Genomic DNA, 25,725 nt, shown 5'->3' with positions numbered 1-25,725 from the left:
TATATGAAGCAATAAATAAGCTATATGTACCTCATTGAACAGCTTCCTTTTCAGCCTAATACACCCCAAAACCTTCTGCACTTCAAGGGGTGTGCATCTGTGTTATAACAAGAGAGGAGCCAGAGCGCTTACAGAACGTTAACAACAACAAAAGATGCGATTAAAATGACAAGTGAAAGCAATTTTCGAAAGCATCTGCTGCTAAAGCGATAGAGAAGGAGAAACAGGAACACAGGGTAAAGGGAGAAAAGGAGAGAAAAGCTGAAATGACTGTCGAAGTATGGACACAACCGAATGATTGCCTCAAATGGAATGCGAATATGGCTGCTGAGGGGCAGAGGTATACGAAAACGGGGCATGGACACCCAAGTCAAAGTCCCAGCGGTAGCTCCACCTTTTACCCCAATCCCAGCCCATACCATCTCTGTGCCCGATACTTACATTCTTGCTGCATTCACATTTCAGTATCCATTCGACGGCAATGAATTTATTGTCAATTTGTTTCTGATGTGATTGCAGGAATTCCTGATCGATTGGTTCCAATGCTACGGTATCCCATAACTGTGCACTCTGCAGCTGCTCCTTGGGCTGCTCTGAGTGTTCCTGCTCATACTCATAGTCATCCTCGCTGTCGCCGTCATCATCATCGTCCTGCTGCTGTTGCCACTGTCTGGCCAGGACACGCTGTTGTACGTAGTTAATTGGATCGACAGCATTTAAGGGACACAACAGCTCGACCTGAGACACCGAAAAACGGAGAGAGAAAGAACAAAAGAATGAATGAAAAAAAATCGGATTAAAGATGTGAGTGTACGAAATCAGTGTCCAAAGGCCTGCTCCTGCACAGGATTTCTCCTTGCTGGCCGAGAGGACGAGGGGGGCGTTGGTGCTAAATTGTTTCTGACATCGAAGCAGCATTTGACTTTTAATTTTGCCTCCGTTTGGCATTTGCAACTGCAAGCTGCATCTGCAAATTGACGTTTTAATGCAATGTGCTTTTTAATTAAAACTAAAAGGCGGCTAAAAGGCAAAAGCCAATAAACTGCACAAAAACACAGCAACAAGAATCTGTCCGTCCGTCTGTCCGTTTTGCAATGGGAATAACCGACAGTGGGATATCCTGTCAATTAGGGGGATAAAAGTTTATACATTTTAGGGCTAAACTTTCAGTAAATTCAAATTCAAATAAGCGATATATCGATATTTCTTTAGCTCAACTGAAGTGTGACCAAAGCTTGTTGGCTTAATGGCAAAGTGTGACCAAAGACTGCAAAGCTGCACTTTCGACGCTTTATTTTTCTGCAAGCAAGTAATTAAAATAATCCACTTTTATCGGTGAAATCAATAAATCTTTTGCTGTTTTCTGGCTAAAATATTTACAGGCAATACGTAACGCAGTCAACCCAATGTCAAAAATATTACTACGCACATCTGACGACGTTATTCTCGAGACTGTACGTAAGGTCGTCAAGTGCTGCCGCAATATTCCGCTCGAAAGTGAGGAAGAAGTGCCGCTGCCCAGAGTGGATGCAAAGAATTTGCGCAAAGTTTTGGAATGGGCCGAACACCACCAGGAGGACAACGAAGATGTCTTTGAAAATAAAGCCATCGAAGTGCCAGAGTGGGACATGAAATTTATGGTGAAGCCGACATCGGAAATTATATCTCTATTTTCGGCAGCCATTCACTTGGACATCAAGGCTCTGAATGATCTCTGCTGCCGCGAGTTAGCAATCAGGATCAAAGGACAGAGCACGGAGGAGATGCGTGAGACTCTGAATATCGCTTCGGTGGAGGCCAAAGGAGAGTAACTTCGTTCCTGTTTGTCGTGGTTTTTGTGTAGAATAAATAAACCGATGCCTTGCAAAGGGTATCAATGCCATGGAGCGAACCACTCCTCAAGCCTTGGGGCTTTGCCTGCGACCTTTAATGGCTGTCGATGGGATTGCATCGAAATTAACGATAATTTAATTGAAACAGACAAATGGCAAAAAACAAGCAGGCAAATACCGAAGCAAGCTGTGAATGCAAATGCGGGAAAAGTGCCCGCCCAAAGGTAAATGGAAATGGAAATGGAAATCGCAATGGCGGATAAAAGGAAAACACGCTGGAACGGACGGGTGATGCGCTTAGCTGCCGAAGGCATCAGCTGTGTCTGTGTCTGGAGCTTACTGCTGATTCCCTCTTAGCCCCGCTGATTGTTGCTGGCTGTTTGGATGGGGAAATCTTTTTCTTTTCACCTGTATCGTGGTGGACACCGACGGGGCACAGCACTTGAGTCCGCGATGGCAGCGTCCGCACAGCTTCGGTCGATAGAGCTTACGGGAGACGCATTCCCCCAAACGAATCCGCGCTGGACCCAGTCGCTGTATGCTGCGGCACTCGTGGCCCTTCTGTGGAACAAGCAAAGAAAAATATGCGGATTAGTGGCAGGGAACAATCCTTTAAGCGTGCTCCAACTCACTCGTATCCTGTGTGCTGGCTCCTGCTGCTCTCTATTGTGATGATGATGATGGGTGTGTGGGGCATGGCCCTCCTCCACATGGTGTTTCCTTCTCCGTGTTAATGAGTGTCTGCTGCTGCTGCTGCTGCTGCTGCTCCTCCGCCTATTGTCCGCTTGGTTGTGGTCGCCATCGCCAACGTCACACCTACGATTCTCGCAGAGCCGCAAATTGCTCAATTGATGGCAGCCCGCGTGGGGTGTGCTCGTCTGCCTGGTGGCCGTGCCGAGGCCACAGCTCCGGCTGCAGGCGGTCCAGTTGCCGCTGGTGGTGCTGTTGTGGCAGGTGGCGTAAACTGCAACGATTCGAGTGGAAAAGAGTTGCTAATGGCAATGCTTATGCTGATGCTGCTCCTGCTACCATGATCGAGTGCCGCTGGCTCATTAATCATGGCCACATGGCAGACACGAGCCAGGGGATGACGACATAAACACAAAACACACAAAGTACGCTGCTTAGCTGAGGGCAACGAACTCGAAATACTCTGTGGCAAGGCACTTCCTACGTTCTGCCTCTGATTCGAGGACTCAAACTTCCACTTGAAGCCATGGACAAGGCCTTATACTCTATAGCTCTATAGCTACTGGCAGCAGCGCTTAATATCTTGTTTATTTATTGCATTCTGCGCGTTTAATTAACACTTAATCCTTGTGTAAGTAATTATGCTGCTGCCGCTGCTCTCCTGCTGCTGCTCCTCCTCCTGCCAGCAGTGGACCGAGCAGCTCGGTTGGTGGCTGATGGAATAATTCATCTTCATAAATATGCGCTGCACTTTGGACTGGAGCCTGGACCAAGGATGGGCCTGTGGCCTGTACTGTGCGGGGGTACGCTTAAAAGGCATTAAGTTACGCCTCGAACACAGTACGGCACGGGCCCGGCACGCCCCTCAGCGCCATTAACTCGAACGAGCGGACCAGTAGCCCAACAACCATAAACACACTTATAAAACAACAAGATGGCCATGGAGCAAGTGGTAGACGAGGACTTACCATCAGCTGTTGGATTCTCACAGAGCCACATCTTGCAGCAGTGACCGGGCACCTCGACTAGGCGCGGCGATCGGCAGGAAATGGTGTCCTCCGGCGCAGGCAGCTGCTCGTTGGGACACAGCGTCGAGCAGGCGTGGCGGCCATTCTGCAATGCCACATTAAAATACATTAAATGTGGGGCCTATTCACTTCTTATATATTACTCGTGCCCTTTCCCGTTCCCTTTGTCCTTGTTGTGGTTGAGGTTGCTGTTTATTTAGCTTTGGCCCAAAATAAAGTCATAATGTAAAGAAAATATTGGCCAAAACGTGCAGCAGTTGGGGCCCCCGAAGAGACGGCGAACTTGGCAAGCAACTCGACTTGCCCAAGAAGTTTGTTTGTGTTGCCTCCTCCTCCCCACTCTCTCTCCCTCTGCCATTGGTTTTGCTTCTGTGTGTGTGTGTGTGTGTGGAAATTAACATTTTGTCCTGTCCGGCGTGTGGGGTCCGTGTGCTTTATTTGTAATCCACTTCTTGCCCTCTGTACCCTAATGATGATATTTTATCCCCCATTCTCAACATCGACACTAAATTGCATTTCATACATTGCCTCGCCACATTCGTGTGTGGCTCGCATGCCACATGATAAACTACTGCCCGCCGCCTGCAGCTGCTGCAAACCTAACAAGGTGTGAGGTTCGATCCAGACGTGGACCAAGAGATATGGTAAAATCCTCGCTTGGCCATAAAGCAATGTCAGGGATTTGGTTTTTTCATTGTTTGCATTTAGATTTATCTTGTAAACGAGCTTTAATCGATGTGGCAGCAGACCACTCGTTTTTTTAAATCTCCAAATCCAGAAGAGAAAAGAGGTGACGTCATAGAATTTTATCTGTGCAGACCTTTAAAGAGGCAATTTAGTTTAGCAGCGAAGTGAAGCATCATGTTGAATCCAGAGGCATGTTAATTTAGCAGCGAGCCAGTTGCCAAATATAACATGAGTGAGAATACATTAACATTGTGATCTGCACTGCAATGCTAGGCCACACTTTCGCTCTCGTTTTCTAGTGTCAATCCAGAGGTATGTTAACTTAACAGCGAATGAAAGCGAAAGTGAGAAGGGGCCTTGACCTACATTCGAGTATTTGTAACAGAAGCATGTTAATTTAACAGCGAATCAAAGAGATCTATGCTCTCTTGCTCGGCCACTCACTTTCGATTTCGTTCATTGCTGAAAGATGGAGAGGAAGACGAGGAGAAGCGAATGCAGATTTCTATGCCAGATCTTCGACCATCCGCCCACGCTGCTCTGCTGCAGCCCTCGTCGTGGAGTAAACGGACTTGAAATACATTGATAACTGTTGGGAAAATTGTCAAAACACCCAAGTAATAAGTGTAGCTAAAGTTTGAAATGGAAATCTTGCGAAAAAGTGCAGTGAAAAGCCGGAAAAGAGATGAAGTGTAGTGTGCGTGTGAGAGTGAGAGTGAGAGTGTGTAAGGGCGGCACACAGCACAAGGCGACAAGCAGCGCATGGCGAGTTTGGATAAATCTGGCGACAAGAAGTGAGTGTAAAGTGAAAAGAGGGTGATAGTGATGTAGTGAGATCAAATGCGAGTAAGAACAACTAAAGAAAGAGCGGAAATATTGAGCGCATTGATGGCCGCAAGCAAAAGCAACGGCAAAATATGAGTGCTTTTTTTTCAGTGAGAGTGAGAGTGATGGATGGTCAATAATGACGGCAAGAAGTACCTGGCGAAAAATTGTGAGTGTAAAGTGAAAAGTGAGTGAAGTGAAGGATGGTCAAGTACGACGGCAAGGGGCACATGGCGACAAGAAGTGAGTGTAAAGTGAAAAGGGAGTGATAGTGATAAAGTGAGATCAGCTGCGAGTGAGAACAACACTACAATGTACCGCATGACTAAAGACAGAGCGGAAATATTGAGCGCATTGATGGCCGCAAGCAAAAGCAACGGCAAAATATGAGTGTTTTTTTTTTCAGTGAGAGTGAGAGTGATGGATGGTCAATTATGACGGCAAGAAGTACCTGGCGAAAAATTGTGAGTGAAAGTGTAAAGTAAAAAGTGAGTGAAGAAAAGGATGGTCAAGTATTTGCCGCACACGGCAAAAAAAGTGAGTGTAAAGTGAAAAGTGAGTGAAGTGATGGTCAAGTACGACGGCAAGAAGCACAGGCAAAAAAAGTGAGTGTAAAGTGAAAAGTGAGTGACAGGGATAAAGTGAGATCAAATGCGAGTGATAACAACAATAAAATGTACCGCATGACTAAAGACAGAGCGGAAATATTGAGCGCATTGATGGCCGCGAGCAAAAGAAAGTGTTTTTTTTTTTCAGTGAGAGTAAATGTAATTACGTGCAAGAAATATTCCAAAAAAATAATGTTTAACGCTTTGACTATTTACAAAAACAACAACAAAACAAAACCACAAACAATATTAAACGCTAAAGCCATATGGGAACCGGTGAGTCTCTCTTATTTGTTCTTTTCCTCTTTATTTTGTTGTTATTTTTTTGTATATCCTCTTGTGCTTTCTATTTTACTGTTTTTTTATATTTTCTATATATTTCCCATATATTTTATATTTTCTATAAATTTTCCATATATTTCCTATATATTTTTCATATATTTTATATTGTCTGTATTTATTTATCCTATTAATGTTATAGGTTTTTGTGTTGTTGTTTTTGATCGTTGAACTTGTTCTGCTGTGATAGTATTCATTGTTTCAGATTTTTTCAGATAAAAAGCAAATAATTTATCTCATTTCTTAAATTTGTCACCTATTTACATTGAAATCCTGCAATATCATAGAATAAGAATACAAATACAGCAGCTGACATTGTCCCCCTTAAGCCCCTTTCCATAATCCCCTCAATTATGGCTCACATCTAAAACTACAGACTGCCGCACCGAATGCTATTTAGAGAGCAGTTCACACTGTATTTAAATTTTAATTAAAAATGCTGCCATGCAAAAGCCATTTACAGCTAAATGGACCAAGTGTTAGTGTTAATCCCCCAAAAATACATAAGAGAACGGAAAAAAAGAGTAAAAGCCAAGAGGGAAATGGGTCTAAACACAGGTTAAACAACAGCAGCGGGCGACTGAAACGGGAATCGTTTAATAAAACTGCACTTGGCTTATGGCTGTAACTGTGGCCCTGGGCTGGGGCCCTGTTCCGTTCTGTTCTGTGGTTGTCTGTGGCTGTCTGTGGTTGTTGTGGCCAACGATGGCCATGGTCCTCCCAGCCGTGGCCCCGACCGACACTCACCTCGCAAACGCATTGGGTTTTACAATCCAATTTAAATGTGACTCCATGTGCGAATGTTGTGTTGCCAACACTGCAATTGGCTGCAGGCGACCAAGAGAGGCCACAGATCGAAATCCGTATACGTATCCGCGTCCACATCCGCACATCCACATCCAAGACCATATCCAAATCGAGTCGCAGATGCCGAAGGTTGTCGTTGCAGGGGGTTTCCATTGTAGTCGCGTTCACCAGAGGCCAAAAAATGGTTGCATGTGGGGGAGGAGTGGAGGAAAAAGAGAAAATTCAAATGAGCATAAAAACGGTAGAGCAAAAACTGTCAAAGCAAATTAAATTAAATTGAATTGAAGTTGGCTGAGAGTCTCTTTAATGTGGCTCCGTCTGCTCATGATGGTACTTAGGACTAGAGGGAACTTTAGACAGTTCCTTGGCGGTTTTCCCCACAAACGAACTCTTACTTATGAAATGTACATTTCATTTCATGTTTTTATATGCTTTTGCTTTGCTTGGTACTAATTTATATCATCAAATGGGTATGTGCAATGTCAATGAATGGGAACGCAATTAATGTCAGGCCTGTTTGTTATAAATTTCGCTGGAAACGCATATTTACGAGGCAAACAATAGAGCCAAAATTCCCATTCCAATTGCTTTCCATCCCATTTCTTGTCTCATCAAAATTGATATTGACAAATGTAGCTGTTTTATGGCATGCCATTAGGCCGCAAAAGTTTGCTTTTGCCCCGACTCCGCGACTGACTCCCTGGCTTCTTTGTGCTGGCCAAAAACTCGTATGTGTAGCCGCCAATCACAATTACTTGGGTCCTTTCTGGGGCGCAGGAGACGGAGCCTGTGCAATCGCATTCCGGGAAGCTGTTACCTCATAGATAGCAGGGATCCACCCACTTGTGTGTGTGTGTGTGTCCTCCGTCTGTCTGTCTGTCTGTGCTTGAAAATGGGTGCCTGGCTACGTGCTCTGTACTTTTCCACTTTGAATTGATTTCACTGGCGACGTGACTCTGCCACCGGCACGCAGGCGGGCGAGGGGCAGCCGCCACAGTAGAAGAAGACTCTCTCTCTCTCCTGCGCTTAGGCATCGGCATCATCATTCATTTGGCATCAATGGTTAATGTGAAAATTGGCATTGCCAGGAGAGCTGATTGTAATGAATATGGGCACGTTGTCGCATCTTTATGACACTAGCAATTTGCCTTTACATATTATTGAAAAGTTGCCAGCATCGAGCAATCGGACAATGCCGGAAGCACCTACGTGAGGGTTCTAGCTCTGCCACTGTGTGGCGTGTCACTGCATCTTTCACTTTGCGTGGCGATACAGATAAGGTGAAATTGTGTCATTTTCGAAAGTGCAATCTTCTTAATGTACTTTGGCATAAGAAGACGACGCACACACAGAGCCACGACGCCACACAAAATGCTGTCTGCATTGAACACTCCTCGCACAAAGACAAGCCACATCCAACCACAGCCGCACATACAGAAGGGAAAGAAGTGTGCAAAAAGCTTCTACTGCAGACTCGGCTGTCAATGGCTCACATGCATGCACCTGTATGTGTGTGTGGGGGTGTAACAGAGTTCGTTACAAGCAATTGCTTACCCCCTAACGAATCGAGCTGAGCAAAAAACAAGGCACCCCAGGGGAGATGAGACCACAAGAACGAAGATGCTATGCTCTAGCTTAGCTAATGACATGAAATTGTGCGAAAAAACATTAGAAAATAGGAGAACAAAAATTGTTAAGAATATTCGCATATTTATGGTATTTTTTTGCTGCCTAAAATTCCAATTGAATGTCTGTTAAATCCACCAATCATACGGCTAGCTACGTCTCTAATGAAGCTGTGCATTTTTTTAAACATTATCAATTCATGTTCCTGGTAAACAAAGGAACCCAACTCAGACATAGGAAGAGAAATACAGGGAGAGAATGTCAAAGGAAGCCGGAAGCGAATGCTGGAATGTGCAATGTGAGCACTTTTATCTACCGTTCGTTGTCAACATTTAAGGCTTTTTCACCCACTCTTTGTCTATGCTCCCAGCTGAAGCGTACTTAGGTGCTCCATGGATGTCTACATATATATACTCTTATAACCATATATCCCCAGCTAAAACCGATGTCATGCCTCATACATTTTCTTTCCTGCAACGAACTCCTTGCAAGCCTCGTCTACCCTTTCTCTGTTTTTGTTGGTGTGACATATACATATTTTTTGTGCCCAGTGTCCCTTAGTTGGGTGGGGTCACCCTTCACCACTGTCGCTTGGCTCTGTTTGGGGTCACGTGTGCGCAGTTTATTTGTTTTATGCAGCCTCTGTGTATGTCTCTCCTGGCCCTTTGTCTGGCCCCTGCTAGAGTCTCTGCTGTAGTGTTTGTTTTACTTAGAGTTTTAGATTTACTTAAGTCGTTGATGACCATGACCAAATAAAGTTTCATTTTGTGCAAAGATTTACAACACTCGAGCGTGTGTGCGACAAGTTTTGAGTAGCCCCTGTCCATGCCACCCCTTGTGCCACATATCCCCTGAATAAGAGCCAAAAGAAGTCCAAGTTCCCAAAAGTTCCTTGCTCCATGCTGCGTATGCGCAATTTTTGTGGCTCAAGTGTTTGCTTGGGACATGACGTGATTGAGTGCTGAAAACTGTTCCCAATTCTACTTCAAAAACGAAAATCTGCACTAAAGATTGCGCCTGTCAGAGCCCAAGACCCCCCCACTTGCCACTTGGCTACGATTGCCGCCAGAAAATTGGAAAGGATTAACAACTTGACTTGGGGGCCAAAGGGAGCCTGGGGAGCCTGACGAGAGAAGCCTTTAAAAGCCTCAACTGGAATTTAAAATATTTTCTGTATAGGAGAAAAACTTGTGTGAAACTCATCATATGATTTGTGTCAAATGAATGCAGGAAGGTCAGAGAAGTTTTTAAAATTATTTTCATCAAATGAATGGAGAAAGGATTATTAAAGGAATAGATGCTGTAGGCTGATGTAATTTCTCAAAAATATATATTCTAATTTCATGGAATTTTCTACAAGTAAAACTTTTCCTTTTAAAGATTTTTGTGTCATTCTCTGGCCTCTGGGCACTGCTGCTGCCACTGCAAATAATATCCACAGAGTAATCTTTGCAGCTCATTCGGAGCTCCTCATTTCTACACGTATTCGTAAATATGTTTTGGACAAGTTCACAGTGCCTCAGCATCAGTCCGTGTTCCGATAACTTTTCGCTTTTGGCTCGCTGCGTGATGGGTTCTGGGATTGCCGGGAAATAAAGAACAAGTTCTACAGTTTAAATAAACTTGTTCCGTATTGCCTGGATGGACAATGCATCATATGAACACAGCAAGGGGGAGTAGTTTTTCTCTATGTGTGTGTTAGTAGAAAATACAGCAAACGTGTGGAGCATTGATATGGGGCCCTGGGCTACATGCACACGGTGGACACACGGATACGTGCGAGGCCCTGGGGCTCGGCCCAGCTCAGCTCAGCTCTGCGCTGGTAAAGTTTTACTTCGGTCGTGGCCATACTCGTACACAAACTGTATTGGCATTTGACTCAAAACTTTTGACTTGAATGGGGACACAGACGAATGAGGTATGAGGCAGGGCCAATTTTTCCTACAAAAACAAATTGTATTTTATATATGCACCAAAAATGTCTAGTATATGTATGTTGTAACGCCCTCGAATCGCAAAAAGTTTGTGTGGCACAGTTCGGACCCCTGCTGCTGTTTAATTTTGAACATTTTTCTACGAAAATATAAATATTTAGGTATGGCAGGAAGGCAGGATAAGTGCCACATGTCGAAGAGAATTGAACACACAGCAACTCGTACTCGTACATTTAACAAAAAGTAAAAAATGAATCGAACATAAAACCATTAAAATCAATTTACTCGTTAGTTAGGGGCTTGGATGGCTGTCCCCTGGGCGCTGGGATATCTGCTAAGCCAGGATCTGGATACCAGTATCCCATATGTAGGTAGGTGCACAACGAATGACCGGAAACGGGTCCCCAAAACTTCGGCCAAAGCATGAGCGGAATTGAAAATAAATATAACATTTCCTCGCTGCAAGTTTTAATGAAATTTTTGGCCCAGCGATTGTGTCCGGCTCTTTTGTATTCCCTTTGGACGACGATACCCCGTAAAATCCGAAGTCTTTCTCCATGCTTGTGATCACTTTTAATGCTGTTTATTTCTTAAAATTTTGGAAATTAATTCTCTGCATTAATTGTGCATTAAGATAAATATTTCTACAGCGACTCCCATGGCGGTAAACTGACTTCAATTACAGGATATTTGCCAAGTTTTCATTGCCTTTCCTTTTACAAAATAAATCTCTGGCATGAATATTTATTCGGCCTAGGCGACCAGTAAATGGAAAACAAGATTTAAATAAGATAACTTGGCAAAATGGGGATACATTTTCGGCCCTTCTCTTTATTCGCGTTTTGCTGGTTGTTGCACTTTAAAAAGTAATTTTTGGCAGCCCCGCGATGTGCCTGGCACTGGGATGGTGATGGTGATGTGATGATGATGATGTTGCTGCGACAGGCCTTTGATTAATGAAGCACAAACTTAATGTAATTCCGAAATCGATGGTAAATACCCATTGAGTGTTTGCTCGGCTTCGTTTTAGTGCAATTGAAATCCTAAGATGAAAATCATAAGAAACTTACCTGGATTGGGATGCCGGGGCAACTGTTTCACGCGGATGGATGGGTCAGGGGGGGTTGGATAATTAAGAAAATAGCATTAAGGGGCATTCATAAAAGTATTCATGGCGCTGGTATTCAAACTCACTTTGATGGCCTTAAAGCCCAGACTCAGGCTCGCCTCGACGACTCCAGCAACGAGACCATTGCCAAATATTCCCAAAAACGGCAGCAGTATCAGCATTTTCTGTCAAATATTTACAAACACAGACATAATTATTATTTATAATATATTTAAACAGAGTGAGAGAGAGAGAGGGATGCAAATTGGATGCAGTCTATTAAGAGAAAAAAAAAGGAGAGCTCCTAGCAGCCGTGGCAGTCGACTTTATTAAGGTCAATTCAATGTCTGCCTCGGTTTTTGGTTACGGCCAATGGTTACGTCAACGGCAATGGCTATGACTATGTCCATGGTTACGTTTGCCCTTTGTCCGCCCCATCCCGACCCGTCTGTGCGCGGTGTTTTGCATTTCAGTTTGGGTTTTTTACTTTTTATTTTCTAGAGTTTTTCACGCCTGCACCTGAAAGCCATAGTAATACCTTTAATATTTGAGCAAATTACACTTGAACAAAGTTTTTCGCTCCAAACTTTTTGTAGCCAAATGCTAGATAGAAATTTTTGTGTACGGTTGGGGATCTCTTTTTGGGGCATTTATGTCTTTATTCTTAATTCTTTTTCAAAACAGTAGCTGTGAAATGTTCTTCAATTTAAACCTGCACTCTCTCCATCTTCCTTTTATATTTCTCGCTCTATAACACAAGGTTGAATGAAAGAAAAAAATAATAATATAATTGCCGAAACAAACTTGTTTGAATGGCCAGCAAGCGACCACCTGACCTTGACGAAGTTTTGCCGTGTGGAAATGTTGCCGAAAGTGGATACATGAATAAACATGAATAATTTCTGGCTGGCTTTAGAATTTACGAATTATGTAAGAAATTTTAAGAAAAAAAAGCTAATAATGACTGGGATTTGTGTGCATTTTTATGAAGAGAAAGTTTAAACAAATTTGGGAAAATCTTTTAAATGAGTATAGCCAAAGTTTTTGGTGACATTTAATTAAACGGCAACATAGGTTCAATCAATGTCCCCTTTATGGCGGTATGGCGGCCAATTAATTTACTTAATACTTGCTTTATCATTTTCCATGCCGAAACATAATAGTCGCACAAGAAATTAAAGTTGAAAAGATATTTTAAGCTGAGTGACAGCACAAAATTGGCAAAGAATAAATTGAACAATTTCTGGCCGAATGATTATGCTAATTGATGGCTTAACAAATAAATTCTGGCAGATGCTCCGGGGAGCATCTCCAAACTGCAATTGAATCCACTGAGCACATTAAATTTCCGCTTCCTGCACAGGATGCCTGCCCACATCCCTGGAGGCTTAAGAGCGCCCCCAATGTCATCAGCATTTTCACACTTTTTCGAATGGAAAGTGTGTGTTTCCTGCCGCTGTTGTGGCTCTCTTCTGTTCTGTTCGTTTGCCATAAATGAGAAAATGAATTGTGATATATTTATGTGTGCCTTGGTGCATCTCTTACGCCTGGGAGTGGTAATTATTTTACACGAATGTGTCTGAAAGAGCGGTGGAGGAGGAGGCGGAGCCGGAGCCGGAGCCGGAGTACTTTGTATGCAATCAATTTACGCGCTTTTTAATGGCTAAGAACACGCATGCGACGTGTTGCCCGTTTCCCCGTTGGCGCCGCGTCATGGCATGAGAGCACGAGAGAGCTCGAGAGAGTATATTTCATTTTTACACACAAAAGGCACAAAATCTCATTAAAAAATATTTTCCACCCATGCGTGAACATTTTTAAAAAAGGTATTTAATTAAAGTTTAATAACAGAAACAATAAGCGGTCTGGCTACAAAGTGCAGGGGAGTACGGGAGCTGGGAACTGGGATCTGGGATCTGAGAGCTGGGAATGCGGCTTAATGCGAAAGATTTCAATTAACGACACGTACCCGATCTGGTACTAAGTGGATAAACAGAACGAGGACACCGAGTGGGTGTGGACGAGCTGTGGCTCGGGTCGTGAGTCTGCAAAATGGAAGCTGTTAACGGATGAGTGGCCATCACTCAAAACCGCCCACCACACATGGACCAGAAGGAGACTCAGTTAAGGCACAGAGACAGAGGCAGCAGCACTGAGGCACTGCATCAATGGTCCAGCTATGAATGCATTGAATGCTGCTTCATTAAGGTGCAGCTCTAAGGAGCATCCAGCCAGAGTCCTTGTTGTAATTATCGTAATTACAATGAACGATGATGATGGAGAGAAGAGGCGGGCCAAGCACACAACAATAATGTTGAATCAGAGGACCCAACAGCAGCACCATTGACACTCCTCGAACATGGAACATGCAAGCTCCCGGTGGTGGAATTGAAAGGTTCTCTTTTAATGGATAACAACCCCTCCCCTCACCATTACCTTCTCCATTACTCTGATCTGTTAATTGCGAAAAGAAAGCAGTGAGCAAATGTGGGGCAACATATTCTGCTGCTGCCACATGTTGCTCGCATTGAATGCAAAACGAAACGACTGGGGGAAAACCTCAGACCCATTCTCTGTCTCATTCCACCGCCCATCCATTTATCCAAGCCAGCATCCATCCTGCTGTCTGTTTTGTCTGTTTATAATTATGATGAAAAGGGGGAAGAGGAGCATCCAGCACAGCATCCGTCAGAGCTTTAGAGTAGGGAAAAAACTATGCTGTCACCCAAACCCATTCAGAACGCTGCCCCAAAGGCGTACAAGGGAGAAATAGTGTGCGTGTGTCACTTCGGAAATGAGCAAAAGCATGAGGAAAACTTGCAGGAAAGCTGAAACCGTTTAAAAAATCTAAACAGAAGCACAGCAGTAGGATGATTATTTCAAAACTAAGCAAAAAACAACAGGATGGGACAGTTTGTCTGGGGCCAAATAGAATAATAACTCTAGGGAGCTGTATCATTAAGTTTAATGAATAGATAACTCACACACACACACACACACACACACACACACACACAGGGGAAAAATGTAGACAGGAACTTGCACGGCATAAATCTTTACTGCTGCTTAAAATCAGGGCGAAAACTTTTACAAAGTTGTAAAAAGCTGACTACGGAGCGGAGGGACTGCTACGCTGACAGGCTTTTATGACCTTTTTAAATGGCTCTTTATCCATAAACTGATTAATGATAGGCACAGCCATGCCCAGTTCTGTCCCCTCCTAAATGTCAGCCCTTAGAGCGGTTCGAAGCCATCTCTTGTCCCTTTGAATATGTTTGCTTTTGGGCAAATGGAATTAATGATATTGTTAAGCCGTTTTAAATGAGCCAACAAATTAATCTTGTTTCATTTTTGAATGTTACCATAATGGGCTAACACAGGCATTAGGAGCTAATGGGTGCCATCGACCTGGTTTAGGCCACGGTAAAATCAGTGGAAATTCTCCATTTCCCATTTCCCATTCCTCCTGCCTAGCGGGGGCAAAGGCTGATTGTTTGACTGCTCATCATTCATAAGTATCTACGAGCTGGTATCCATGAGAGTGCCAGTGAGTAAATTGCAACGTTGTCTTATTATTCAAGGCACACACACAGGGCTGAGGATGAGTGGGAGCAACGACCGATGTCAGCAATGACAACCCAAACATTGGATCCATAACGATGCTGCTCATGATGAGGTTGTTGTTGTTGTTGTTGTTGTTGTTGCCACTCTTCCTGCTGATAACAACGCGTGACAACAATGCTGACACATCGAAAGAGATTGTCATTCCATCAATTATTCAGGAACACGCAAATCATCAGCAAAACGCTTCACAATCCAAGTGTCATACAGTTTGTGCCACTGCAAAAGCGGATCATCAGAAACCAGGCAACGTCAACATGCAGCATGAATGTGGGGACGGGCAGGAGGCGGTAAACAACAAAATTGGGGGCCAGAAGGAACAAATATTAAGTGATACAATTTGTATTTCGGGTGGAATTCTAGCCGCAAGGCAAGGCTCGACGAACAATCGAGTCTGAAGGCGGAGAAGGCTTTGGGAAAAAACAGGAAAATAGAACATGAAACATTGGAATCATTGGCATGAATATCTGAGTGTTTTTATTTATGACTGCGTGTCAATATACTGTCGAAAGAGACTGTGTGTGAGTGTGTTTGGGTGCGAGCGGGTCTTAGTCTGCTCTATGGCTGCCCCACTACTACAGAAATCAATCAATTCTGGCCAGAAAACCCCAAAGCAGCCAGAAGTGCTGACTAACTGGAGGGAGGACTCTGAAATCTAAGGATGCTGGGCGTGAGTGTCACCCGTAGTGAGTGTTCTGCGAGGGCTATAAATCGGTGCCTGACATGGTTAAGTGTAGGTGCTTAACAAAGGCTTAGGCCAAACAAGGGGAACCACTTTTTGAACTCCACAAGAGACAGCAGCGAGAAATGAGATAGCAATCATAATCAATCTAAAGGTAGATGTAAAAAGAAGAAAGCAAACTCCGTGCCCAGCAGAGACAACTCTTTTATCTTTTGCGGAGGGAGGAATCACTTTGCGTAGCGTAAATTTCATTTTCGTAGCTAATTGAAATTCATTTGGGCGAAATCAAATTAAGTCAAAAGTATATCCTGTCGCCAGTGGTACGTGTCCTTTGCCCAGAAACAAAAACTCGACGCAAAGTGATTCATTCATAACGATAAATTTTCGGGGCAAGCTAAGAGGCTGACTCTGACGCTGAGAGTGTCCCAGGGGAGATATTCTCACACAAAACTGGAACACTTATACTCCCAAAGGGGCTGCGTATACATGTACATCCTGTGAACGTGTCCTGTCCAATAAATATCAACAGTTTGCTTTGCTACTTTTTTGCTTGGCTTTCCTTTTCTCAGGGTATTCTTAGGGATTGTGGAAGGAAAAACTCAATTATAAAATATCAGAAAATCGCAAACAAATTAAGGTTACAAAATCTGGCTAAGGGCTGCGGCAAACTTTGGCTCAAATCGAAATGAAATAGTGACACAGGCGCTGCCATAAAACCAAAGGCAAATACAAAATGACCGGAGCTGAAGCTGAAGCCTCAACCGAAGCCGCACAAAAGGAGAAAAGGTTAAACCAAATATTTATCCAGCAGCCAGCCAGCCAGCCAAGCCCTAGGATAAGCAGCGTTAGAGTTGAGGGGAAAAGAGTGCTATTGGTCTGTAGAGTGTCGTCTGTATGTAATTACCAAGGCATGGACTGAAAGTACAGCTGTGCCTAAGTACATAGATGGTGGGGAACAGGAGCATCTATACACACATCTATACCCCCCCCGCATGCATGTCTAAACATGTGAAGTGCATGTCTGTGTTTGAGCGTACGTGGCTTTATGCTTAAATAAACATTTGTTTGGGTCGTCTACGAACCTACCTCTGCCTCTGTCTTCGTCTTCCGCTTTGCTGTGTGGCTGGTTTACATAGCACCCAGCGGCAGGGCAGTCAGAGCCAGTTTGCCCCGGTCAAAGCCAAATCGTTGATTGCATAAGTTGATGGCCAACACATGTCCAAGATATATAGTGTCGATATAGTGTAGTCTCCCCCCAGTTCATGCCTGCATACGTAGGCACACCCTCGAGTTACTCACGTGTGGTTTTCGTTCACTTCTAATGATGTCTGTGCAGGTTGCATTGGCTGGCGACTGCCTCTGCTGCTCCTCTTCCTCCTTGAGCTGCTCGAGTGACCTGCAAAAAAGAGAGGAAAAGTTTTCTGTATTACCACACTTTGCAGCCCGGGTGCCACTGATTGCTTTATTGAGATAGAAATCTTCTAGATTTATCTTTCAGCTTCGGTCTAGAGTGGGAGGACAGCTCCTGTAGCTATAGACAAATTGATTTGAAGAACTATTTAGTTGGGTGCGAAGGGGGTGATGGGGTTTCGTTTGCCCATTTTAATTGCTTGTTGGGGTTGGGTCTGTTGTCCCTAAATCAATCAATCAATCAATCGATGTGGCAGGGAAATACATATTTGAAATTTAAGGGGTACCAAAATGCGAAGCTAAAGCACACCCTGCAGCAAATCGTAATCGATGAAACATTTGGATATTAAATTGTTCACTCCAACCCGCGCCCTTGATTTTTCCTCTCATATTTGCTCATTTTCATTTCTTTTTCGCAAGGTGTTTGTTATCGTTTGTTATATTGCTTGTTATGTAATGTAATTTATACACACGCAAACACACACAAGAGAGAGAGAGAGAGAGAGAAAGCCAAATACAATGTCATAAGCGCCAAGGACACAAAGGCAATTTCGCATGGCATTACGGGCAGACAAAACAAACGGAAGGAACTGGAGGAAGAGGCGGACTAAAAGCCAAAAAGTACGCGTTTGGCATAAATGATAAGCTGGCAACGCAGCAGGACAGCAGTGGGTGGAGGAGGAGCAGGAGGAGGAGGAGGAGGAGGATGGATGTGAGTGGGAGTGAGATTCCGGCCTGGAGTTTTTATCCATGGCCCAGACATGCGAAACAAGGCCTGTGTCTGCTTTGGTTCCTGTGCCTGCTTGACTTTTGAATACTTAACAGGATAATGAAATGTCAAAAGTGCGCAGGCGGCCAACGAAAAGCGTGTCCTGTCCTGTCCTGTCCTGTTGTGTTCTGTCCCTGCTCTGGCCCTATCCTGCTGTCCTGTCCCATCTCATATTGATATTCCTCTGGCTGTTGCGGAATTTTATTGTGTTGTCTGTTCACGGGCCCAAGTGAACGTCACGGCGTGCCGCGCGCATTAAATCATAAAGGAAAATGAAGGAACGCATCTCTCTAGCTGTTGGATAACCAAGAGGGTGTATTCTTTGTCCTTTTTCTAAGGGTTTTTCGAATACTCTTTAATCGCGATTGCTTTGCAAGTATTCTGTGCATGTCTCACGTTTACTTTGCCATGTCCTCCATTGAAGCATGTACAGCGGGAAACTCTTTTTCAAACTTTTTCCTCACCAAACATTTCCTCACCTCATATCATACATTTTTCGTGCCACCGCTTTACGGCCTGTCAAATTTATTAACCAATCATTATGCCCCATAAAAAAAGAAGTGTACAAAATGCGCATGAAAAATGTGATATCCAAGTGGAGTGACCAGACGCGGAGGGAGAGGTTTCTTTTTTTGTTGGTTTGTCGGTTGGCTGGCCACTTTATGTTTACATAAATTTAAATTGACACAAATGCGATTTGGGTGCCCCCTGCTGCCCCACCCTTAACTACAAAAAGAGAGAGAAAACCCAGAAAAATGATAAACTTCATAAATGATGACAGTTTTCATGCTGCCTTCACTTTATTTATTTGTAGTGATTGCCAGACAGATGTGAATTGAAAATTTATGTATGTGATTCCCAGCCATTAGAGAGCAGCAAAAACAAAAAGACAATGCAGCGAATGAAAACTCCCTCGTACTCGTAGAGAAAATCAGGTTTAATCAAGGCAACTTTTGTGGCAACTTTTGTCTGTAAATGTCCGAGTGTGAGTGTGTGGAAAACATTTGCCACTTCCTATTGCCTCTGGCCGCTGGCCGCTGGCCTGTGGCCCCTTGCCTGTGGTTGTAGCATTGTCCAGTGTACCGTATCCAGTATCCTGTTAGTTATTGTGCTGTGACTGCCCTGCCTCGCCCCCTACTCTAATACGTATTACTGTGGCTGTTGTGGCAATCGGGGAAAACAAGAAAAAGTTGTAATCAATAAAGTAAATGACCCAGCCACTTCAGGACCATGTGAGAAACATGTCCTGGCAAATGTGTGGGTGGATATGGATGTGGGATACGAATGGACCAAGTGTTGCCATGATTGATTTCTACGCATCACAGCACTGTCCGTAGAGTGGTAAGCAGAGATATAATACTTAAGGAAATACATAAGACATCCCCTCGGATATCTATCTACTATTTGGTTAATCAAGTTGCTTTGTTGTGCTGTAATCCTTGGGGAGCATCCGCAGCTAAACGATTTTACAGATCAATCTTTTTCAATGTCCACAAGAAATACCACAAAAATGTAGTTGCAGATTATGATGGGCACTCGTAAAGGTCTCTTGGGAAGCATATAGGTTCATATATCAATGTTTTAAGACTCTGTTTCAGCAGCTTAGGGCTATAAATGTGCACCACATCAATCTCTGCAAAGAATCCCTTGAAAAAATAAGCAACTTAACACTCGGCCAAGTAGCAAAGTAAAAGAAAACCTAAATCTCTGCGCAAAAGTTCTATTCATTTCAAGTTTCGGGTCCTTATGCATTGTTAACATTTTTATTAATTAACCAAATTGACCAAGTGTACAAATACACACTCTCACACACACACACACACACCCATACACGCAAGCATAATTGATTGAATGCGGCGCCTGAAACAGGGCAACATTTGGCGCGCCCATCGAGGCCCAAGGCTTGAGGCTTCCTCCTTCTGGAGTGCCGGAAGCTGCCTTCATTTTGTTAATGAACTTGAAACAGTCTCTGGAGGGCAAAAGCTGCTTTGACTACCAGTCTAATTGAAACGAAAATCAAATGAAGCACGCATTAAAGCAGCGCCTTGCGGCAGCAACCACCACCCAGCCCCATCCACCACATGCCACACAGAACAATGAGTTGTAAAATATTCAATGGCAGGAACTCACTTGAATGGCGCTCGTACCGCTTATTGACTCTTCAGGCCAATTATGACCCAAAAAACTACGCAAAATGGGGGAGTGGGAAGGCGTGGAATGAGGGCAAACTTTGGCCACAATCTCAACAAGAAAATCTGTAAATTACACGCCACCAGCACTGAGAGGGCAGGAGGCAGGAGGCAGCAGGCAGCAGGCAGAAAATTTCCCAAATATTTATACACCTAAATAGATTTGATGGCATAATTGAAATTTGTTGTTATTGGCTGTGGCCCTGAATCTGGCCCTCGATGTTTTTGTGTATTTGCAATTTGCATAAATGCCAAATGGCCAAATGGCAAGTAAAAGTTTATTAAAAGCATCGCCGAAAGTTTTCCACCGTAATAATGATGAAGGTTCCACTTTTGCGAAAATTGTGACACATAGCTGCCGGGGCAAGAATGAAAAGGACTTGGAAGAATGTCCTTGTAGTCCGCCGACTGACAGCCAACTTGTCTGTCGAGCAACAATTTATTTTTCTCTTTTTTTTTTTTGATAATTTAACTTTGGCTGTAAAATTAGATTTGTTGCCAGCGACTTTTCAGAGAGCTGCCTTCAACGCTTGTAACGAATGTTGAACAGAAAAAAACGGTGTGTTTTTTTAATTGCAGCTGAATTTCTCCAGGGGATGAAGAGAAATTATATACAGCTCCAGGGCACAGTTCTGTACAAGTTTATCAGGTTATTTAATATACATTTGTTGCAAATTTCAAGTGGCTCTAAATACGAATATAACCACAAATCTTACACACAAAAAGCAGCCACAACAAATATAATTGTCTGACTTTGAATGGTCTTTCGGTTAATGGTTTAGATAAGCGGCAAAAACTTCTGCTAAAAAGTTCAACTTTGTACAAAAAGAAATGACTACATTAGCAAAACCATTTGGAGATGTTTGATAAAGGCAAAGCTGAGTGTAGGAAAAGCAAGTTTAATCAGGGAAAATTGTAGTAACTGAAGAAACGATGGAGAGTTTTAAGTTTTGCTTATCGCTTATATGCTTAAAACCATAAAGGCATATTTCCCTTTGAACTCTTTCTCTCTGAATGTAACTTATAATAGATCTGTCCCCATTTAGCATGCACTTCAGACGGCTTTGGCTTAGCCATTCAACAAAATGATAAGGCCAACTTGTCTGGCTCTTCACCGACCTACAAATCGCTCTCCAATTAAATCCTTTTTTGTTTTGTGCATAAACTAACTTTGCATTTGCAACTTTTTCATTCTGCCTGACAGAGCCGCTCTTCTCCATTTGCCATTTGCCATTCCCCGTCTATTTGTCCACCGTCAAGTTCTGCCTGCTGCCTTGTGAACCTTTAATAAGAGTCCTGCCGAGTCCAAGTCATTTAATGTGCTTACATTCATTTCGTTTTAAATCTGTGATAAAGTGGGGACCCGCTTTAAGCCTAGTAGTAGACCCTTCTTGCTGCTGCCCCAAGTTTCACTCTGCTTTTACGCTCGTCCGCCTGTCTCTCCCTCTCTCTCTGTCCCACCCCGCTGCCTGCTTAGTAGCCAAAGTTGTCGCCGTGTCGCGACAAACGCCATTCTTTACACGACACGAGCTCCTCTCCGTTCTGTTCCTTGCGCTTTTTTGTGTTTCCGCTCGTTGCTGCTTGGGATTTTTCTTATGTTTTGTGCGCCTTTTTGTGCTTCCGGTTGGTGTACGCGCTTTCTAGATTACTTTTATAAGTGAATTTGTTGCGGTTTTCCGCAAAATTTACAAGTACGTGAGAAAATTAGAGCTTAGCCTCTTGGAGCCGCTTGTTGCGCGCTGCCTGGTTGGCCTTTTATCCAAGGTTTTCCTCTTTCCGTTCATTTTTGTTTCCTGTGCTCAAGCCCTATTACCTCGGGATCTTTAAGGTGTACAACATGGCGTCTGCTTAATGCTGGGTTTAAACATCACCCATACGCCAGCGTTGCAGCAGGCAGCAAGCAGCAAGGGACTGACACTGGCAGCGCAAATTAGCAAGTTCATTATTTGCTTAGCCATCGCCTTTTGCCAATTTAACGCCAATCCTAAATGCGACTCTCTAAAGTGTGCGGCGGGGAAGGCTAACGAGGGAGGGTGAGAAAATGCTCCTCTGACATGAAAATAAATTCGATGGCCCCAAACTCGGCTCCATGCTGAAATAAAGTTTCATCTTAGCCCGCGAATGAGCAAGACAAACTTTTTCCTTTTTGGGCTCTGCACCGCCCTCTGCCGCCTTAGACATGCCCCTGTGTCTCAGTCTCTTTCTCCGCCTCCCTGCGTGTGTGTGTGTCCCTGCGTTGTGTGTGTCTGTGTGCGGTTTTGTCTGTATTTGCAGAATTGTTAGTTTCACGCTTTGTTTGTTGAGATTAGCTGGCAGGGCGAGGGTGCCCCCGCCCACCCCCCCTTGCTGACAGAATTCAGCCGCTCACACTCTGTAGCATGGAGCATGCCCGAAACGCACGAAATACAATTGTGCAGCTTCTTTACTTTATTTGCCTCAACTTATGCCACAGACACAGCGCTACACTTGTTTTTGGATGGATGCCCTGCACTGAGGGTTCCTTGTGTATAATGAGATCAGGAGAGTCTAGCGCGCTCTCTCTCTTTCTCTCTCTCTCTCTCTTGCTTATTCAGCTTAGACTGGCAGCATGAAATGCAAAAATGCAGCACTAAAACTTTTAGTTTATGATGCGAAACGTGATTTATCTAAAATCTTTGCATATTTTCTCTCTCTTTTGTGTATTCAAACTGTAGTTTTCCATAGTTTTTTGCTGTTAATATTTTACCTGACGCAGCAGCTGCTTGAACTCTGCCGCTCTGTCATGGCTCTCCCCCAAGAAAGTGTATCTAAAGTTCGTCTAAATCAATTCCCTCGCCCACATTTTCACTTGGTTTGGTTTATTTGCTTCGCTTGTTTGTTGCCTTTTCGGAAGAGCAAAGTTTGCACGTGAAAATTGCGTTCACATGTCTTTCCCAATTGTATTTGTGTGCGTATATCTAGCTGTGTGTGTGTGTGTGTGGCGCTAAAATTCGGTGGCGTGTGGAAAATTGATGCTGTTGCTGAAGTTTTTGGCTTTTTGAACTGACAGCTGCGATTTTTATGCGTCGCAGCAGCAGCCGTCTCTGAGGAAAATGGCAAACTAGGAAAAATAATTGTAATTGTGAATTGTATGACCCAAGTAACACCCTACTCCCAGCTCACCCCCTGCGGTGCTCCGTCGCCTCCTTTGTGCTGGGTCCCTAATCAGAATAGTCGGGGGCTTGGTGTGAAGTGTCTGGATATTATTTCGGTTTGCCGCCTCCGTTCTGAGCGATGGGCTTCCATCTGCAACTGCTTGCGTTTATTCCGCACTGTAACCTTCCTTCCCCTCTGGATCTGGGGCTTATTTATGGTTGAGTTTGTCTGGAATTGCTTTCCCTCTTGGCTAATGAGAATTTATGGCTAATTGATGCTGTTATGCGTGTGGCCCGCACCGAAAGGAAAGCAAATTAGGGCGCACACACCAACACACACACACACTGCACAATTGATATTTGGAGAGAGAGAGAGAGAGAGAGAGAGACAGAGACGGCTAGTATGTGCCACCGCAAGCGTGCAACATAAATTAAGCGCCGCTCGGTTCAATAATGCAGCAAAAAGTTGGCGCATTTTCGTATGCGGATTGTGTGCATTTAATTAACTAGAATTTTAATTTATAATTCATAAATGGCCAGCAGCTGACATCACGTACTGGAACTCGAACTCGTATTTCGTTCGTATTTGGCCAACAGCTAGCTGGTCATGGTTAATTCACATGTTTCACTCCCTCTGCCCTGCCCTGCGCTGGCCCTACCCTGTCTATTGATTGCCCCCTCCCTTCCAAACGAATGGGCCCTGCAATGGGGCAATGTTCTCACAGGACACGTGTGCTATGCAAATTACACAAAAGTATGGGTATAATGCAAATGGGGCACACGGCAGGGCACACGGGGCGAGGCGGAGCGCCAGCTCCTCCTCACTTAATTAGCCAGCGGGTTTATTTATTATTCACCGGCAATGCCTCACTGGCTCAGAGTGCCACACTGGCATGGCATGCGCCTTGGTACTACTCCCTTGCCTGCCTCACTGCCACACTGCCACACTGCCACACTGCACCACTGCCTCACTGGCTGCCTGCTCCGGCCTAATGAATCACAGTTTTTGTAGTGGAAATTTTAATTTTTCATTAGCATGCAAAGCAACAAAGCGACACGAAAATATATGACCTTGCGACGAGTAGTTTTTTGTACCTAGAAGGTATTTGTGCACCTGCAGCGACAGAAAGTGAAATATGTGAACATAAAATATATACATTAAATATTCCAAAAATATGACCAAAGTAATAAATACTCAATGAAAAGTAAGGAAGAATCGTGCATTTCCTTTCTTTGATAGTTTCCCTCGTAGTGGGTATCTCTATAGTCTGAATATTTAGTTTTCTCTTCTTGCTTGTTTTTGCTGTCATTTCTCCACATGCCCGGAACATTTGTCACAGGTGCTGAGGCCCCTGAGTGATTGAGCGAGCAAGCAGAGCACAAAAGGCAGGGGGTAAAAAAGAGCACAGGAAAAATGTGGAAAGCATGTTGAAAGGATTAATGCACACATCATTTAACCAAAGGGAAAGCCTCTCAGATAGGTGAAATTCCATCTCCATCTCCTGCCTGCACGTTCCATTGAAGTGCCCCAAAATGACAGCTGCCCCAGACACCAACCCTCCCATGCTGTCCCATCAAGTGCTAGACCAAGTCCACGATTATGAGCCAGAAGTTGTTTTTGGCCTTTTCTGGGGATTTTGTGGCTGACCAGAGTAGTTCTTTTTTTTTTTGCGGTCGACTTGGGGCTTGTTTTCGTCTCTCCCAGTGTAAACTGTTCGAGTTGGCTGAGTTTTGGTTATTTTTCTGCACAATTTAATCTTTGTTTTAGCTATTTACATTCCGGTGTGGTGAGGTATTTGTGGCTAACAGGCCAGAGGGGCTGTATAATCCCAAAGCAGATGCATTGAAAAATTGTCAACTATTTTTGGGACATAATCGATAGAGAGAATTATCTCAACTGAAGTGAAACTGTAATGAAAAATGCATAAAATATTTACTTAATTATGAAAACATTACATAAAATAAGTGGATAACGGGGAATTTTCCTTATTGGCTGGAGCCATTCTTTACATATTTTTTTGTTGTTACAAATTCCATATAATTCCATTATGATTTCCATTATGTTCACATCACTCAGATGCCGCGTTTCGCATGCTGCCACTGCCACTGCCACAGCTAGCAATTAATCTGTTCAATATGTGTTGCGAAAAAATGGATGGACAACAGTTAAAACTGTAAACCAGCATCAAACCGAGGCGATAGCAAAACCAGCCACCGCAGCCATTTCATTGAGTGACCAGATAGCTGACTGGTCGCTGGGTCACGTCTGCTCCTGCTCTGGTCTGCAGCACGCTTCATGCTCCGCGGTCTGAACACCATTTGCGGCTCATAATTCCAAGTGGGTGGGGGGGGGGGGGGGGGGGGGGGGGGGGGGGTATAGGGCTGGGCCTGGAGCCAGTAAATTGCATTACCAAAATAATAAATCAATAACAATTTGATGGAGCTAAATGGGATTAC

The 25,725-nt window shown here is 43.9% G+C and overlaps 1 protein-coding gene across 1 annotated transcript in view; it reads right to left on the bottom strand.

Moving 5' to 3' along the window:
- Positions 1-25,725, bottom strand: part of LOC117587387 (myb-like protein AA) — a 45,088-nt gene that overhangs the window by 6,997 nt on the left and 12,366 nt on the right. The window contains exons 2-9 of the mRNA XM_034278041.1: positions 17,087-17,183; positions 11,571-11,669; positions 11,447-11,468; positions 6,757-6,836; positions 3,491-3,635; positions 2,465-2,796; positions 2,241-2,393; positions 442-738 (exon numbers count right to left, since the gene is read on the bottom strand). Coding sequence (XP_034133932.1) covers positions 442-738; positions 2,241-2,393; positions 2,465-2,796; positions 3,491-3,635; positions 6,757-6,836; positions 11,447-11,468; positions 11,571-11,666 — 1,125 coding nt within the window. The 5' untranslated portion in view covers positions 11,667-11,669; positions 17,087-17,183. The remainder of the gene's footprint in view (positions 1-441; positions 739-2,240; positions 2,394-2,464; positions 2,797-3,490; positions 3,636-6,756; positions 6,837-11,446; positions 11,469-11,570; positions 11,670-17,086; positions 17,184-25,725) is intronic.

This window comes from Drosophila guanche, unplaced genomic scaffold (assembly GCF_900245975.1).
Source record: "Drosophila guanche unplaced genomic scaffold, DGUA_6, whole genome shotgun sequence".
Taxonomy (NCBI): Eukaryota; Metazoa; Arthropoda; class Insecta; order Diptera; family Drosophilidae; genus Drosophila; species Drosophila guanche.
Note: the sequence above shows the minus strand (reverse complement) of the source record. Positions and strands in the feature narration are given on the sequence as shown.